General features: G+C 53.9%; 1 protein-coding gene across 5 annotated transcripts in view; it reads left to right on the forward strand.

The window, feature by feature from the left end:
* Ankrd11 (ankyrin repeat domain containing 11) overlaps positions 1–18,438 on the forward strand; it is a 149,069-nt gene that overhangs the window by 123,836 nt on the left and 6,795 nt on the right. For 3 of the 5 annotated variants that reach the window (XM_069987844.1, XM_069987845.1, XM_069987846.1), the window contains 5 exons: positions 5,757–5,927; positions 6,188–6,391; positions 7,501–7,643; positions 9,951–10,098; positions 10,431–16,888. In XM_069987844.1, coding sequence (XP_069843945.1) covers positions 5,757–5,927; positions 6,188–6,391; positions 7,501–7,643; positions 9,951–10,098; positions 10,431–16,888 — 7,124 coding nt within the window. Of the gene's footprint in view, positions 1–5,174; positions 5,272–5,756; positions 5,928–6,187; positions 6,392–7,487; positions 7,644–9,950; positions 10,099–10,430; positions 16,889–18,438 lie in introns of those variants that run through there. The other 2 variants (XM_069987847.1, XM_069987848.1) reach the window with 2 other exon arrangements.

Genomic DNA, 18,438 nt, shown 5'->3' on the forward strand with positions numbered 1-18,438 from the left:
CCAGAAACTTCCTGCAACCTCACAGATGTCCCTATTTTAGCTTCCTGACTGCCTTTAGAAGGCTACACGTGACACAGCTTCAGAGCTGCCATGTCAGAGAAGGTCTGGAATCAGAGTTTCACTGTAACGTGACATACTTCTTTGGAACAAGGAGGAAAACAAACTTTTTCTTGTTTTACCTTTGAACAAGTCTGTTGTCTCTGGAATCCGAGGGTTTGCTCAGCATGCCAACATGTAAGTGTTCACACAGTGATTCAGTGTTGGGTGCTCATTCCTGAGATCCTGATTACTCCTGGTTTCTCAAAGAGCAAAGGCTGTTCTGAGTTCCCCCCCCCCAGAGGCAGTAGCTCCTCTCTGTCATTGCGAGGGAACATGATGGCACAGAAGTTACAGGTCTTCCTGTTTTGGCAATGTGGTGAACTCTGTATCCTAAATAATTATCTTGTTAGAAAGGCCCACAGTTAAAAATGTTAAATGTAACACCATGCTTTGAAGCGCACCTTGGTGCACGTAGCTCAGCAGTGCCAGGGCCAAGCAATGTCTCAAACCTAGAGCCAGGCCCCAGGGTTGAGGTTTCGGGCTTTGGAGGCCATGGAAGCCCTGTCCCTATGAGAGAGCCACGTCTTTTGTACACACTGGGCTATCAGGGAAAACTGTCCTCAGTTGGGAGCTGTTGAGGAGGAATGAGAGGCTTCTACCCAATCTGCTGCTACCTCTAGAGGGCTAGTGTTCGTGCTTGTGCTTCCTTACACCCCTGGAAAGCCGTGTGTGCCCTCACTAGAACCAGAGCAGACCCTCTGCGAGACAAGTGTCCCTCGGTGCCAGAGCTCAGGTGGCTGCTGCCCTGGGAGGCCCTGCCTGGCCAGCTGGCACAGATGCAGACCGGTGGGATGCGCCATGAGAGGGGGTGAAACAAGGGCACAGGGGAGAGGCTGCGGTGAGTGTGTGTACGTGCACACACACACACTCACCAGTGCCGGGCCTGAGTACGTCCCTCAGGTTTCATCAGAGTGTCATATGAAAAGCCTGGAAATGAACATGAATTATCACTAAAATGGACATTTCAGCGGCTAGACTACATAGTGTATTAAACCCAAAATAAAAAAAGAATGAATTGGAAGTTATAGTTACAGAAATGTCACAGACTGAGGCATAGAAAAAGGTGAGATGCTTGCGTGGTGAGAGGTGTGGAGGGATCCGGTCAGTGCACACCAGAGCAGAGCACAGTGTGTTCTGAAGGAGAATGGCAGAGCACCCTTCACAGTAGGAACGCAGAGGTCCTCCATTTCCTCAAGTGTGATGTACTATAAGCAGGGAAGGAACAACTACAAATGTGTCATAGGCTTTTTTTTTTTTTTTTTTTGGTGGGTTATGGGGCTTGAACTGAGGGCTTGGGCACTGTCCCTGAGCTCTTCAGCACTCTACCACTTGAGCCACAGCGCTACTTCCAGTTTTCTAGTGGTTTATTGGAGATCAGAGTCTCACGGAGTTTCCTGCCCAGGCTGGCTTTGAACCTTGATCCTTAAATCTCAGCCTCCTGAGTAGCTAGGATTTCAGGCATGAGCCACCAGTGCCTGGCAGTTTTGTTTTTTTTTTTTTTGTTTTCAATTGTTATATAAAGGGGTTCCCACTAGCTGGGAAGGTAGCTCAATGGTAGAGTGTTTGCCAGCATGCATGAAGCCCTGAGTCGATTCCTCAGTATCACACAAACAGAAAAGGCTGCAAGTAGCACTGTGGCTCAAGTGATAGAGTGCTAGCCTTGAGTAAAAAGAGTTCAAGGACAGTGCCCAGGCCCATGAGTTCAAGCCCCAAGACTGTCAAAAATAAAAAAATTTTAAAAGGGGGTTACCGCTACATACGTCAGGCAAAAGAATACACTTCTTTTTGAACAATGTCACCCCTTCCCTCACTCTCTCCCAGTATTTCCTTCCCATCTCCACCCACGAGTTGCATAGTTCATTTTCCACACAGTGTCTAGTGAGTTCCACTGCTGCGTTTGTCAGCACCATGGTGGAGGTGTCAGAAGTGGGCAGTTTCAGGATGTGCTGTTGGTGAACAGGCCAGGGCCAGGAGGCAGCCGCTGTGAACATTGAGCTGGACGTGCTGCCAGGGGCCATCCCTGGGGGATCTCACGCTGCTCGCTGCCAGGGGATGCTGCGCTGCCAAAAAGCCTTTCTTCCCATGGACCCACTTTCAGGAAGTGAATTCCTGAAATTCCGGTAAAGGGAGCCACTCTCGCAACCCCTTTCCCAAGAAAAAGCCTGGCGTGGGCCAGAGAAGAAACCTTTTGTAGAATCATGTGTTTGCTAGCTGAGTGGTGAGATATGGCTGCCCATTTTCAAGAAGCCCAGCACAGAGAATAATGAAAAGGTGTTGCAGAAACTCAGGGTGCTGCTATTTACGATGAGGTGGGTGTACTGTCTGAGCTCACGTCAACCCAAGGTAAAGACCACTCTCCATGTAGCAGGACCACTGGGAAGTACACAGGGATGGGCCCCGGTGCTGACAAGGCCGTGGACCCGTTTCTTCTCATCCTTTGCTCTCTCTCTGGTGCTCCGCCTTAGGAGTTCACCCCAGATCCTCAGAGCTTGCAGAATATCGTCTGGAGGGGGTTTGGATCCTATTGCGCTGCGCAGCCCTCCCTCCACAGTTCTCAAGCATTCCTGCACCTTATTTGCCACTCTACAGGCACACGGACATTGGCTTATTTCCCGAACCTGCCAATGTACTGTTTGCAACTTAGAAAATACCATTTGGAATTCATATAAATTCCACCTTGCTTCGATTTCAATTCCAAAAACAAAATTCAGCAAAATGCCTAAGGAGCTTGCTTGGTTGTCCACAGCAGCGAGGGGTGGCTCCCGCCCTCTACCACCTCGTCCAGCATAGGCCTTGTCGAACTCACGGGCACGTGGCTGCATGACAGCAGGCGGGGAGCACGGGCGGCGGCGGCTGTCTGTGTGGGGCCACATTCCGGGTGCAGCTACACACTGTGGCTACGCTTCATCTTACTGTGAATGCAAAGGATCGGTATTTAGGGAGTTTTCTGTGTGTCCAGGACACAGGCTCTTCCTGATGGGATAAAACAGGGCTCCCCAAATATCAGTGGGAACAGCTGGAAGTCCTCTTGGCTGAGCACTGGCGGGCAGCAAGTGGGCGCAGGACGGAGCCATGGCCGTCCCCGGGGCCGGCCGTGTGTCCCACGCCGGCACAAGGTCAGAGCATTTGGCAACAGCTGCTCCAGAGGACTGGGCCAGATTTGCTGTTCTTAGCTAGCTAGCAAAAGAAGTGCAGCTCAGTGGTCTAGGGATGGCCTTCTAGAAACCACATTTACCTTAGGCTGCCCACCTGGTCCATTTCCATTATGTTCCTTTGATATCTTAAATGTAACGTGTTACTCAGGAGTCTGAAGCTGGGCTGTCACTTGAGTCCAGCCTAAGGCAACACAGACTCCGTTTTAAACGATACATACAGATATGTACTTTGAGGTCTGAAAATAACCTTGAACCAGCACCGTAGTAGCCACCTCCTGCTCGGAAACAGGCTGGATCGCTCACTTGACTCCTAAAATTACTAATCTTCTGAGAGTGATATGTATTTTACTGAGTTTTTGCTTTCATCATATTCTCAGCAGATTTCACATTTCCCAACTGTCATATTCATTCCATTGCTCTAGGTAAGAGGTGGGAAGGGAGCAGGTCTCTTAACTTGTTCATTGGGGTCAAGTGGGCATGAGTCATGCAGAAGTCAACATTTCCACCCAGGTTGTTGTGAGCAGTCCTGTGGCTACTCACAGCACTGAGAGAGCTGGGTCCAAGACCAGATCTGTGGGCACCCAGGGGATCTGAGGCCCTGGAGCAGAAGATACAGTCTGAATGAGCTTGCTTTCCCCAAAGGGAAGTGGAGGAGAGCCTGGCTGCCTGGTCTGTTTTCTGTCACCCTGTGGACATTGCCCCAGGAGAAGGTGGCTGGTTCTACTGGCAGATCCCTGTGTGGGGATGCAGGGAAGGAGAGTGGCATGGCACAGAGGCTACCACGCTCTGTCATTGCTCTGAGCACTAGTTGGTGGTGGCTTGCAGAATTTAGAGGGGTTGGCCTGAGTTGTAAGTGGATGCATGTCACTGTTGGCTAAGACACATACGTCAGCATGCATTCCAGCACATCACAAGTTCAGTTTCTAAGAAAGCACTGTAGCCGGTACTCACACCTGTAATCCTAGCTACCCAGGAAGAAGGCTGAGATCTGAGGACTGCGGTTTGGAGCCAGCCTGGGCAGGAAAGTCTGTGTGAGACTCTCATCTCCAGTTAACAGTCAAAAAGCCAAAGTGGTGCTGTGGCTCAAGTCAAAGAGTGAGCCAAAAAAAAAAAAAAAAAAAAAACCCTCAAGGAAAATGCCCGGGCCATGAGTTCAAGCCTCAGGACTGTCTCCCTCCCCCCCCCCCAAAAAAAAAAGGCGTTGTAAAACACTTTATAAAGAAGTAGCAGTTACTTAACAGAAGAACAAAAAAAGAACTTAGAATGACTGAATGGTTGTGGGGCCCAAAGGCTCTGAACAGAGAGAGACAAGCGAACAAACCAAAGACCAGAACCTTGCGTGGTGAGGGCGTCTTCAGATGTGTGTGTCCTGAGGCCATCTTGCTGCTGTTGCCCATCTCTGTAGGGTCAGGCACTGACCACTCACTGGAGTCAGTTCAGTCTTGCAAAGAGGGATTTTCCTGGATTTTCAGAGTGAAAGGGAACAGTAAAACACCGCAGAGGAAAGCCTTAGACCCGTTCCTCCCTCCCTGTAGCAGACCCTTAGCAAACCTGTACCATACAGTCTGCACTCTTAAGACATGGGAAATCCTGAAACCACCTTGAAACCTACTCAAGGGTCTTCCCCAAAACCATGGGGCATTGAGTACCCAGAGGCTTACCCTGTCTCCAACAAAGGAGAGCCACTGCTGGGCAAGAAGGAATGAAAGCCTTTGCGCTACTGAATAAGGGATTCGGGAGTGTCTCTTGTACCCACTCCACCTCTGCTCAGAGAAGCAGCTTTGTCTTTTTGATAGAGCTAGGCAGGGTGTTTTGTTATGTGTCAGAGGCGCCCAGGACTTGCTTGTTAGGAGGCGGCTAAGATGGAACAGCCGAGCTGTTACATCGTATCTTGTTAGTGCTCTGTGTTGATGCCTTTAGATGCCTCCAGCTCAGTCCATGTTGTGGTACTGCAAGGCTGGTACGCTCCTCGAAGCACCATGGCATGAAATGGAGGTTCCTAGAAGCAAGAAGAAAGGTACAGTACTGACAAGTTGGCCTTGATTTATTTATGTATTTTAAACTGTGTCTGCCATTTTATATCTGCACTGTTTGTTTGGAGGCGGGCTGGGAAGGAGTTTAATTGCAGACACTGTATAATAGAGACCTTTCCAGTGTGGGCCAGGTCAGCAGAGCTAAACCATCCTGCTGCCTTCCGTGTGTGGCACGAGGCTGGGAGCTCAGGAGAGGCACCTGCAGGGAGCAGATGGTTGGTGGAGGCTGACGCTTAGACCCGATGGGCTGACAACAGGGCCTATGAAACTGTGTCTCTCACAGCTACTGCTCACAGAGGTGGGGTGGCGTCAAGGCTCCCAGCTCTGTCCCTTTCCCTCTCACAGGCCTTCCTGTTGCTCTCTAAGCTGTCGGGTGGAGTGCAGGGGCTCCATTACGTTAGGTAAGGACCTGGATTTTGACGAATTGGCATGAAGTCTCCCCTCCCTTTCTCCCTCACCTGCTGCACAGAGAAGCAGGGTCCTGAACGGAAGAGGATCAAGAAGGAGCCTGTTGCCCGCAAGTCTGGGCTGCTGTTTGGCATGGGGCTGTCTGGGATCCGAGCTGGTTACCCCCTCTCTGAGCGCCAGCAAGTGGCTCTCCTCATGCAGATGACAGCCGAGGAGTCTGCGAATAGCCCAGGTACGCCCCAGGTAGCAGGGGTCCTGAGACTGGGGTGGGGTGGGTCCTGGCAGTGTTTGGTGTTGGGCGAAGGTGGGTGGGTACCATGCAGCTCCCTAGCCCAGGTACGCCCCAGGTAGCAGGGGTCCTGAGACTGGGTGGGGGGTCCTGGCAGTGTTTGGTGTTGGGCCAACCTCACGAGAAAGCCCAGGTTCTCGAGATTTCCTAAAGAAGTGCCACATGCAGTAATGTCCTGTCTGCCTTCTCCTTGGTTCCTACAGTAGACACAACACCAAAGCACCCCTCCCAGTCTACCGTGTGTCAGAAGGGGACGCCCAACTCTGCCTCAAAAACCAAAGATAAAGTGAACAAGAGAAACGAGCGAGGAGAGACCCGCTTGCACCGAGCCGCCATCCGGGGGGATGCACGGCGCATCAAGGAGCTCATCAGCGAGGGTGCTGACGTCAACGTCAAGGACTTTGCAGGTAGGCAGGCCCTGCTTCTGAGCAGCTCCCTTGACACTCCCAGGCCCAGTCAGGGGAAGACGGTGAGCACACAGCCAACCACACACCCGTAATGGCACCGTTTTGTGTTTCTGAGAAAGACAGATCAGTGTCTCTGGGCGAGTATTTCATGGTATTTTTTTGCTTTTTGTTATAGTTAACGAAAACTGAGTTTTGAGTATTTACTCTGCTGGGTTGTGCAGGCACAGGCCAGGGCCCTGGTGGGTGTCTCACTGCATTGTGTTTAGGAAGTAACCGCACCACCCCAGCAGAGGGCGCTCTGTACCACCAGCTGCACACTCAAGTCTGTACGGACATACAGACCTGAAGATAGTCCCTCACCCACACAGTTTGGTGCAAAAGTTGGACTGAGACAGACCACTTTTTACATTAAGATGTGAAAGCACCTGCCTAGAACGGAAGATTCCAGGCAAGACTTTGTTGTACTGCTCTACAGTTGTGAGTCCAGTGCTGCATTTTTGCATGAAGCACAGTCACACCATGATGCACTGCCACGTTCTCCAGAGGCATGCGCTCCTTGTTGAGTGAGCAGGAGGCAAAGGAAATAGGCCTCGTGCAGGGCTCCAGATTTCTTCTGCTGCTTAGTTTTCTGCAGTAGGAAAGCAGTCTTCCTGTGGGACTTTTCCTTAGAGGCTGAACCTTTGGCCACACTGTGTGACGGTGGATTCACAACTTCCCAGGGGAGCTGCCTGCCAGGGACACTTCCCTTCATGTGGCTCCCAGCCCATGGGAGTCCAAGAAGGACAGCAGCAGCCCTGTAGTCTCGCAGAGCTCGCCGCAAGGGTTCTGTGTATGGATTGATGAACAGAGATGAAGCTACTATTCTTACAGTCTGTGTTCACAGATTTATTGCTGTAGACGATATTTATCTGTGAGGTTAATAATAATTGTTCATTATGTAAACAAGGCACCACAGTAAGGAAATTTTAGGACTTGTCTGAGCGGTAACCTACTTCTCTAGGTATTGCCCTTTAGTGCAAGGCCTCTGTCCTTGGTCATTGAACGCATCTCAAGGCTGGAGTGCGCTGCTCGAGGATTACGTAACAAGTGTCCTAAGTGTCTGTTTCCAGGCTGGACAGCGCTACATGAAGCGTGTAACCGGGGCTACTATGACATCGCCAAGCAGCTGCTGGCCGCAGGCGCAGAGGTGAACACCAAGGGCCTGGACGACGACACGCCTTTACACGATGCCGCCAACAACGGGCACTACAAGGTTGGCATCTCCCTGTGCCCTTACATAGCTGCTCTGCCCTCCGCTGCACCTTCTCTGTCCCAGCTAGCCTTCAACTTCTGTAGTACTATGAACTGAGGCCTGGCTGTCCCCTCTGGCATCTCTTGCCCTGGGTCAGAACCTGGACACCTCTCCCGGACTTGACAAACACCGCTGTAGCACGTAGGGTCACCCTTCAGCCACGTGGAGCTGCCTGGGCTTGTCCAGGAGGGTGGTGGAAATGCAGCAGCACAAACCGATGCCAGGTCCCCGTTGTCATCACTGTGGTACTGCTCTACCTGGAAGGCAGATCCAAAAGTCCCAGCGACAGTAGTCAGGATTAGACCCCCTATGACAGGCAAGGAGCACCGCCTCCTGCAGGAAGGAAGGGTCAGTTCCAGAACTGGAGTAAAAGACACATAGGATACATCAGGCACACCCTATCCTGCTGGAGATGAGGATTCAGAGGTGACATCATTACCTGAGCCACCTTGATCAGCCCTTTAGAGTAACCCTTACCATGCAAACCACGTCTGTCCACGTTCAGATCACCAAACAGCAGCCCCTGCCTGTCCATTCTTGGAAGATGCCAGGAATGTACAGCGTCTTAGATGGCACAGTGCAACAGAACACCATGAGTCATTTGGGGGACAGTACCCTCAATTAAGATTTCTGAAGCCAGGTTGCCAGTACCTTAGGGCTCCCACTGTAGCTGCTTGGGAGGCTGAGATCAGAAGGATCACAATTCCAGCTCATTGTCCTACTAGCTAGGACAGGAACTGAAAAATAGGATTGAAACGATGCACATACCCAGGCAATGAGGGAAGAATGCCTGCCTAGTAAGCCTGAAGCTCTAAATTCAAGCCCAGTACTGCAAAAACAAAGAAGACAACAAAACTCTTACTTGAGTGATCCCATTTGATGTTAAGGAGTTGTTTTTTAGGTGATGTAACAGCATTATGGTTTGTTTTGCATACTTGGGTGAGTCTCACACTTTTCTGCCTGGTCTGGCAGCCTCGTGCAGATCTCAGTCTCCTGAGTAGTAGCTAGGATTATAGGCATGAGCCATTGGCTTCTGTCTGGCTGGCGTGGTTTTTTTAAGGACCTGGTATTGAGGGAAATGTGAGATTTCCAAGATGATCCTCACAGGGTGCACAGTGTGAGCACGGGGTATACAGAGTGAGCAAGGTGTGTCTGGGACTGTGGTGGATGACAGGGCTGCTCATCTGCATTGCCACACCTTGTCGAATTTCATGATGGAGCAGTGTGGACCATGGAAATGCAGTGGCACGGGCAGGGCAGGACAGCAGCTTGCGTGGGCGAGGACAGCTCGGATGATTTGGCGGGCAGCTTGGCAGCCTTTCCTCTGTGGGTCCAGGAGAAACGAGGCCAGAGGAGACCTTGGTCCTACACTGCTAGCCTTTGGAAGGCCACAGGTCCAAGAAGCGGGTAGCCCCCCCATAGTCAAGCGTCCTTGGTCCTAAATGCAATGTTTTCTGCCCACAACTCACGAGGAAGGAGCCAGCATTGCCTGCATGCGGATCAGCCCAGTTGGTAAGGCTGACCGCTCCAAACATAGCCTAGTCTGTGGTAGAAAACTCACACATGCTGATAATATTAATGCCAAACGGTGCTCAAAGTGGAAACAGACTGTGAGTAACCAGATGTGCACTAAACTTGACCTCACTCAGACTGGATTGAAGTAGAAGGTAACTTTAATGTTTGCACTTGATCTTAGTGAGTTGCTGTCCTGGGCATTTGAAGTACAGGTTGCTGATTATAAATGATTGAACAGAGCTGTCAAAATGTCACCTTGTTTCTGTCACTTAATGTAGCCATCCTTGTGCATGTAAAATCTATTAAGGAAGACTTTTTTATATTTTCTAATGTAAATGAAAATAAATAAACCAACTTGCAAAAAATTGATCTTTGTTTCCTCTATTCTGTGTGCCCCTGACCCTCAAAGCAAGCCTCCTCTGAAACTATCAGAGCCCTCACAGGACCCCACTGCTAACCAGAGCTTACTGATGGTGGGAGGCAGCCAGGGGAGAAGACTCCAGGGAAGTGGCTGAGTTTTGTGAGGGTGGCAAAGTGCTTCTGGGTTGAAGCCCTGCCATAATCCTCACAGAAGAGTACAATCTTAATCTAGCACCAGGAGACCCCGCTGCAGTGGCCGCTCAGAACACCCACACAGGGCCTTAAGGTTATCCTTAGTCACACACCAGACATCTTGGGGAGGGATGTGATTTTGCACAGGAATGAGAGTGTATTTTTCAGACGGCCTTCCAATGTGATTTGTGTGTCTTATAGGTGGTGAAGTTGTTGCTACGGTACGGAGGAAACCCTCAACAAAGCAACAGGAAAGGCGAGACACCGTTGAAAGTAGCCAACTCTCCAACCATGGTGAATCTCCTGCTAGGCAAAGGCACGTACACCTCCAGTGAGGAGAGTTCCACTGGTAAGTAAGCCAGGCTACCAGACCATGAATACTTGAGATGGCATGTGCCCTGCCCCATTTGTATGTGATGTTCACCTGCAGACTGCCCTGCAGTGTCTCCAGAGGGCAGCTGCCACGATGCCAGCGACCTGTTTAAGATGCCAGTCCTGCCTCTCATAAACTTCCCTGGGTCCCATGGTTGGCCTCAGAGGTGACTCGGTTAAGCAAAGTGCCTGCCCTCATGGGTAGCCATACCTGGGGGGGGGGGGGGGGGGGGCTCTTCTCACGGAGGCAGAACATCCCTGGACCGTACTAACAGAGTGATTCTGACACTCCCTTCCTGTTCTTCACAGAGAGCTCAGAAGAGGAGGATGCCCCGTCGTTTGCACCTTCTAGCTCGGTTGATGGCAATAACACGGACTCTGAGTTTGAGAAAGGCCTGAAGCTCAAGGCTAAGAATCCCGAGCCACAGAAAACTGTGACCCCTGTCAAGGACGAGTACGAGTTTGATGAGGATGATGAGCAGGACAGGGTTCCCCCAGTGGATGACAAGCACTTGCTCAAGAAGGACTACAGGAAGGAGGCTAAGTCAAACAGTTTCATTTCGATACCCAAAATGGAAGTGAAGAGTTACACAAAAAATAACACGCTCGCACCAAAGAAGGCAGCCCATCGCATCTTGTCAGACACGTCCGACGAGGAGGGCGTGAGCATTACTGTGGGGGCTGGAGAGAAGCTGAGGCTTTCGGCGCACACCATGCTGCCCAGCAGTAAGGCACGAGAGTCTTCCAACTCCAGGCAGCAGAAAGAAAAAAGTAAAGTAAAGAAGAAGCGAAAGAAAGAGGCAAAAGGCAAGGAAGTCCGGTTTGGAAAGAGGACTGATAAGTTCTGTTCCTCGGGGTCTGAGAGCGAGTCCTCTGAGAGCGATGAGGACGATGGGGACTCTGTGGGGAGCTCGGGCTGCCTCCGGGGGTCCCCGCTAGTGCTGAAGGACCCCTCTCTGTTCAGCTCACTCTCCGCCTCATCCACCTCATCTCACGGCAGCACTGCAGCCCCGAAGCATAACCCAGGCCACACTGACCAGCACACCAAACACTGGCGCACAGACAATTGGAAAGCCATCTCTTCCCCAGCGTGGTCTGAGGTCAGTTCTTTGTCAGACTCCTCAGGAACGGGGCTCACAAGCGAGTCTGACTGCTCCTCGGAGGGCTCCAGTGTGGAGTCCCTGAAGCCCACGCGGAGGAAGCAGGACCACCGCAAGAGGAGCAGTCTGCAGAGCACACAGCCCGAGAAGAGGAGCACCTTCCACCCCAGCACCGATGGCGCGGTCCCCAAGCTGGACAAAGAAGGCAAGGTGGTCAAAAAACACAAGACAAAACACAGACACAAAAGCAAGGAGAAAGGGCAGTGCTCAGGCAGCCAGGAACTGAAACTGAAAAGCTTTACCTATGAATATGAGGACTCCAAGCAAAAGTCAGATAAGGCCATCCTTTTAGATAATGACATTTCTACTGAAAACAAGCTGAAAGTGTTAAAGCACGACCGGGAGCATTTTAAGAAAGAGGAGAAGCTTGGCAAGATGAAGTCGGAGGAGAAAGACTGGCTCTTCAAGGATGAGAAGGCACTGAAGAGGATCAAAGACATCAGCAGGCCCTTCCGGGAAGAGAAGGACCGCCCCAGTAAAGCAGACAGGGAGAAGTCCGCCAGGGAGGAGAGACTGAGAAAGAAAAGGCCCAAAGACCGGCCCTCCAAGTTAGAGAAGAAGAGTGACATGAAAGAGGAGAGGGTGTCCAAGGAGAAGGCATTCAAGGAGGAAAAAGAAAAGCTCAAAAAGGAAAAGGTGTACAGGGAAGAGTCCGCTTTTGATGAATACTGTAACAAAAGCCAATTTTTAGAGAGTGAAGACACCAAATTCAGTCTTTCTGATGATCAGCAAGAAAGGTGGTTTTCCGACCTTTCTGACTCTTCCTTTGACTTTAAAGGGGAAGATAGCTGGGACTCTCCAGTGACAGACTACAGGGACATCAAGAGTGACTCTGTAGCCAAACTTATCCTGGACAGTAAGGAGAAGAAACGGGATAACAAAGCCCGGGAAAAGCGGGACTTCAGAGAGACTTTTTTCCGAAAGAAGGACAGGGAGTATTTGGACAAGAATTCTGAGAAGAGGAGAGACACGGAAAAGCATAAAAGCATCTCCAGCTATCTCTCCGAGAAAGACAAGAAGAGAAGGGAGTCTGCTGAAGGCGGGCGGGACCGGAGGGACCCCCTGGAGCGCAGGGACGGGCGCGCCCGGCCTGAGGAGGGGCACAGGGAGGATCTGAAGGAGTGCGGTTGTGAGAGCTTCAAAGACAAACCTGACTGCGACTTTGCCAAGAACCTGGAGCCCTGGGAGCGTCCCCATGCGGTCCGGGAGAAGGAGAAGAGGGACGGCTCGGAGAAGGAGAGGAAGGAGAAGGCGAGAGCAGAAAAGTACAAAGATAAATCCAGTGAGAGAGACAGAAATGAGAAATCCATCCTTGAGAAATGTCAGAAGGACAAGGAGTTTGACCGGTGTTTTAAAGAGAAGAAAGATGGCAAGGAAAAGCATAAAGACCTGCACAGCAAAGATAAAGACAGAAAACTGTCCCTTGAGCAGACAAGAGAGAAGAAGGAGAAGACATTCTCTGGAATCATCTCAGAAGACTTCCCTGAAAAAAAAGACGACAAGAAGGGAAAGGAGAAGAGCTGGTATATTGCAGACATATTCACAGATGAAAGTGAGGACGACAAAGACGATTACCTGGCTGGCAGCTTCAAGGTGGGAGAGGCCAGTGACGTGCAGAGGGCGGACAGCCTCCCGGAGAAGGAGGATGGGAGAGAGCCACATCCCTCCGACAGGCACAGGAAGTCCTCTTCCGACAGGCAGCATGTGGAGAAGCCACGAGACAAAGAGCCCAAGGAGAAGAAAAAGGACAGAGGAGCTGCTGAAGTGGGGAAGGACAAAAAGGACAAGAGCTTTGAGAAGCACAAGGAGAAGAAAGACAAAGAGTGTGTGGAAAAATACAAGGATAGGAAAGACAGATCTTCGGTTGACTCTGCTCAAGAAAAGAAAAACAAACAGAAGCTCCCTGAAAAGGTGGAGAAGAAGCACTCTGCTGAAGACAAGGCCAAGAACAGGCACAAAGAGAGGCCAGAGAAGGAGCACTCCCGAGAAAGAAAGGCCTCAAGGAGCGCTGAGATGGAGAAGAGCCTGCTGGAGAAGCTGGAGGAAGAGGCTCTGCATGATTACCGAGAAGACTCCAATGACAAAATCAGTGAGGTCTCATCTGACAGCTTTGCAGACCGGGGCCAGGAGCCTGGCCTGAGCACCCTCCTGGAGGTGTCCTTCTCAGAGCCCCCGCCCGAAGATAAGGCTAGGGATAACTCCTGTCTTGCAGAGAAGCTCAGGGAGAAAGAAAGGCACAGACACTCCTCCTCATCCTCCAAGAAAAGCCATGAGCGGGAGAAAGCCAAGAAGGAGAAGGCTGAGAAGAAGGAAAGGGGCGAAGACTACAAGGACGGCGGCGGCAGGAAAGACGCCAGCCAGTTCGAAAAGGACTTCTTGGAGTCAGACACCTACGGGATCACTTACTCCACAAAAGCTGATGCCGAGGAGGAGCTGGATAAAACAATTGAACTATTTTCTGCCGAAAAGAAAGAAAGAAATGATTCTGAAAGGGAAGCTTCCAAGAAAGTAGAAAAGGAACTAAAGCCTTACGGATCGAGTACTCTCAGCATCCTGAAAGAGAGGAAGAAGAGAGAGAAACACAGGGAGAAGTGGAGGGAGGAGAGGGAGAAACACCGGGACAAGCACGTGGACGGCTTTCTGCGGCACCACAGGGAGGAGCCAAAGCTGGCAGCCAAGGACAAGGACAGCCCCCTGGGCTCCCTCAAGGAGAAGGGCAGGGATGAGGGCCTGAAGCTCAGCGAGCCCAAGCTCAAGGAGAAGCTCAAGGAGAGCACAGAGCGAGAGAAGGGCGACCCCGCGAAGATGAGCAACGGGAACGACAAGCTCCCGTCCTCCAGGGACACGGGCAAGAAGGAGCCCCGGCCCCGAGAGAAGCTCCTGGGCGACGGCGACCTGATGATGACCAGCTTTGAGAGGATGCTGTCCCAGAAGGACCTGGAGATCGAGGAGCGGCACAAGCGGCACAAGGAGCGCATGAGGCAGATGGAGAAGATGAGGCACAGGTCTGGAGACCCCAAGCTCAAGGAGAAGACGAAGCCCGTCGACGATGGGCGGAAGAAGAGCCTGGACATTCCTTCCAAGAAACCTCCGGGGCTGGACCCTCCCTTTAAGGACAAAAAGCCGAAGGAGTCAACTCCCATGTTACCCACCACTGAAAGCAAGCCACCCCCGGGACCAGGTGCAGATCCCAAGGACTGGCTAGCGGGGCCGTCCCTGAAGGAGGCCCTGCCGGCCTCACCCCGGCCTGAGCAGGGCCGGCCCACCGGGGTGCCCACACCCACCTCAGTAGTGTCCTGCCCCAGCTACGAGGAGGTGATGCACACGCCCAGAACCCCCTCCTGCAGTGCGGACGACTACCCCGACCTGGTGTTCGACTGTGCCGACTCCCAGCATTCCATGCCTGTCTCCACCGCGTCTGCCAGCGCCTGCTCCCCACCGTTCTTTGACAGGTTCTCCGTGGCCTCCAGCGGGGTTTCAGAGAACCCGGGCCAGACACCCACAAGGCCAGTCTCCACAAACCTGTACCGCTCAATCTCTGTGGACATCAGGAGGACCCCTGAGGAGGAATTCAGCGTTGGGGACAAGCTGTGCAGGCAGCAGAGTGTCCCTGCCGCCTCCAGCTTCGACTCCCCAGTGCAACACTTGCTAGAAGACAAAGCTGCTCTGCCAGCCGTGCCTGCGGAGAAGTTCGCCTGCCTGTCCCCGGGGTACTACTCACCAGACTACGGCGTCCCCTCGCCCAAGACGGACGCCCTGCACTGCCCGCCGGCTGCGGTGGGCAGTGCCACACCACCCCCAGAGGGGGTCTTCTCCAGCCTACCAGCCAAGTCCTCTCCGTCCCCCGGGGCTGAGTTGTTGGCCCCTGCCATCGAAGGAGCCCTGCCCCCCAGCCTGGGCCTCCCTCTGGATGCCACGGAGGACCAGCAGGCCACCGCGGCCATCATCCCCCCAGAGCCCAGCTACCTGGAGCCTCTGGACGAGGGCCCCTTCAGTGCCGTCATCACCGAGGAGCCTGTGGAGTGGACCCACCCTGCCACCGAGCAGGCCCTCTCTGCCACGCTGGTGGCCAGTGCCTCCGAAAACCCTGGCAGCTGGCCCGTGGGCCCCGACCTTCTGCTGAAGTCTCCACAGCAGTTCCCAGAGTCCCCCAAACATTTCTGCCCCACGGAGTCCCTCCATGCCACCACCCCAGGGCCCTTCAGTGCTGCAGAGTCCCCGTACCCCGTCTCTCCCAGCTCCTACCCCTTGCCTGCCCCTGAGCCGGGCCTGGAGGAAGTCAAAGATGATGGGGCGGGAGCAGTGCCTGCCGCCATCTCTGCCTCGGAAGGAGCTGCCTACGCCGCTCCTGCCAGGCTGGGCTCCTTCTTCAGCAACCGCAAGTCCCTACCCGACGGGCCCCTCGACACGGCCCCCGAGCCCCCCTGTGTCCCTGCCGGGGCCCAGGTGGAGGCTCTGGGGCCCCTGGAGAGCACCTTCCTGGACAGTGGTCACAACCTAGCCACTCTGGGCCAGGTGGAGCCGGTGCCCTGGCCCGATGCTTTCACCAGCCCCGAGGAGGAGCTGGACTTGGGGCCCTTCTCGCTGCCGGAGCTCCCTCTCCAAGCCAAAGACGCTTCAGACATGGAGGCGGAAGTTGCGGAGGGCAGTCCTGCTCCTCCAGACGAGAGCCCTCCAGGGGCTCCCGGGGTTCTCGGTGGTGGGGTCTCTGCGTTAGCGGCCGAGGAGCAGGCTGCGCCCCCTCCTGAGCAGGCATCCCCTCGGCCCCCGGCTGAGCCAGAGCCCGCAGAAGGCCCAACGCCGGATGCAGCTCTGGAAGCCACCACGGAGGCAGAAGTCCTGGTGGGTAAGAGGGCCCCGGAGGACTTGGAGTCCAGCCTGGGGCCTGTGTCTGGACCCCCTGAACAGTGTCCCCTAGCGGGTGGAGGTGAAAGCAAGGTTGAAGACCCTTGCGCCACTCCCCACTGTGCCCCTGAGGGCCCTGCCGCGGAGCAGGGGACACCGGCCCAGGACGGTGCTGAGGCGGCAGGCGCCACGCCCCCAGCGGACGGGACCCTAGGCGGCGTCCCACCAGAAGCCGCAGACCCAGGGCCCAAGCCCTCGGCCGAAGCACCGAAGGCCCCCAAGGTAGAGGAAGTCCCGCAGCGCATGACCCGGAACCGGGCCCAGATGCTGGCCAGCCAGAGCAAGCAGAGCACGCCCCCGACAGAGAAGGAGCCCGCCCCGGCCCCGGCCGCCAGAGCCAAGGGCCGCACCTCTGAGGAGGAGGACGCCCACGCCCAGCACCCCCGCAAGCGCCGGTTCCAGCGCTCCAGCCAGCAGCTCCAGCAGCAGCTGAACACGTCCACCCAGCAGACTCGGGAGGTGATCCAGCAGACGCTGGCCGCCATCGTGGACGCCATCAAGCTGGACGCCATCGAGCCCTACCACAGTGACAGGTCCAACCCCTACTTTGAGTACCTTCAGATCAGAAAGAAGATTGAGGAGAAGCGGAAGATCCTCTGCTGCATCACCCCACAGGCGCCCCAGTGCTACGCTGAGTATGTCACCTACACGGGCTCCTACCTCCTGGACGGCAAGCCCCTCAGCAAGCTGCACATCCCCGTGGTGAGTCCCGGCATCTACCCTGGGCCAGGGGCGGGGCACCAGCCCGGCTCTCCTTGAGGTCAGGACTGGTACTCCTGGCTGTCACCAATCAGGGCCAGCACCTGTAGGAATCGCACTGCGGTCCTCCGTCTCCCTCACCCAGCTCGTCTCTCCAGCAGGGCCCCAGGCCCACTGCGGCTCCTTTTTCCCTGGCTCCTTGCCACAGGTGGGCCAGCATCACACCCAGCCCATACAGGCAGCTTCCTCCTGTGTTGTGCTGCTGCTGCTGCTGCTGCTGCTGCTGCCGCCACCCAACCTCCCCCTCCCTTTCCCCTTCCCCCTCCCCCTCCCCCTCCCCCACCCAATCTTCATCAACACCAGAGGTAAAGGGGGCCCTTCCTGCCTCCCTGCCCTGACTTAGTATACCGCCATCTCACCCCTCCAGACAGACCAGGCTTCCTAGATAGGCTCCATCCTGTCAGTCAAGCCACAGCCTGTTACAGTGGGCCCGCTTTGGGGGACCCCAACACTGTGATCTGTGCATTGCACGCACGAGAGACTCAAGGTCTTTTCCAAAGGGGAGGACCAGGCTACATGCACGGGCTGGGCTGGCAGCAGGCCCACAGTCCTTGGGTGAGGTAAAGGTGGGGCTCTGACTGCGGGCCTGCCCGGATGGGCTAGGCTTCAGAACGGTGTCCTCTGTGGAGAACCAAGCCACAGCCAGGCTGACATAGATGGAAGTGCTCAGGAAAACCCAGCCTTGGCCAGCCTGTTGATTTTTGTGGATTGTCTGTTTTGCTTTGTTTGCTTTTCTTTTTTGGTTTGTTGGTTGGGTACTGGAACTTGAATGCAGACCCTTGAATTGCTTGGCTTCCTCGCTCAAGGCTGGCACTGTACCACTTGCTTTCACACTTCCACTTTCAGCTTTTGGTGATTACGTAGAAATCAAAGCCTCATAGACTTTTCTTCCCAGGCTGGCTTCAAACCATGAGGCTCAGATCTCTGCCTCCTGAGTAGTTAGGGTTATATGCACGAGCCTTTGGCACTCAGCTCTATTCTGTTTTGAACTTTATTTTCTTTTACATTTTTCGTGATCAAAATAGAATCTGGACGAGGGCTGGGAAGGTGGCTCAGTGGTAGAGCGCTTGCCTTGCATGCCTGAGGCCCTGGGTTCGATTCCTCACACCACATAAGCAAAAAGAAAAAAAGCCAGAAGTGGCGCTGTGGCTCAGGTGGTAGAGCGCTAGCCTTGACCTGAAGAGCTGAGGGATAGTGCCCAGGCCCAGAGTTCAGGCTCCACGACCAGACCCCCCCAAAAAAAAAAAAAGAAAGAAAGAAAATCTGGACGATAGAGGAAAGGAAAAAAGACCATGTAAACTTACTGCCCAGCCGACCTCCGCCAGTGTGCGTGTGCTTCCCCACACCCCTTGTCTAGGTGTCCCCCAGATCATGGATGAGGCGGGGAGGGTTGGTCAGGCTGATATGTCAAGTGTCCTGTAGGTCCAGCTCGCTCTGATGCAGCTGAGTCCCTGCCAGGCCAGAGACCAGAGGCCCGCACCGTCCTCCTGCAG

This window comes from Dipodomys merriami, unplaced genomic scaffold (assembly GCF_024711535.1).
Source record: "Dipodomys merriami isolate MVZ:Mamm:240054 unplaced genomic scaffold, mDipMer1.0.p SCAF_348, whole genome shotgun sequence".
In the NCBI taxonomy this organism is placed as follows: Eukaryota; Metazoa; Chordata; class Mammalia; order Rodentia; family Heteromyidae; genus Dipodomys; species Dipodomys merriami.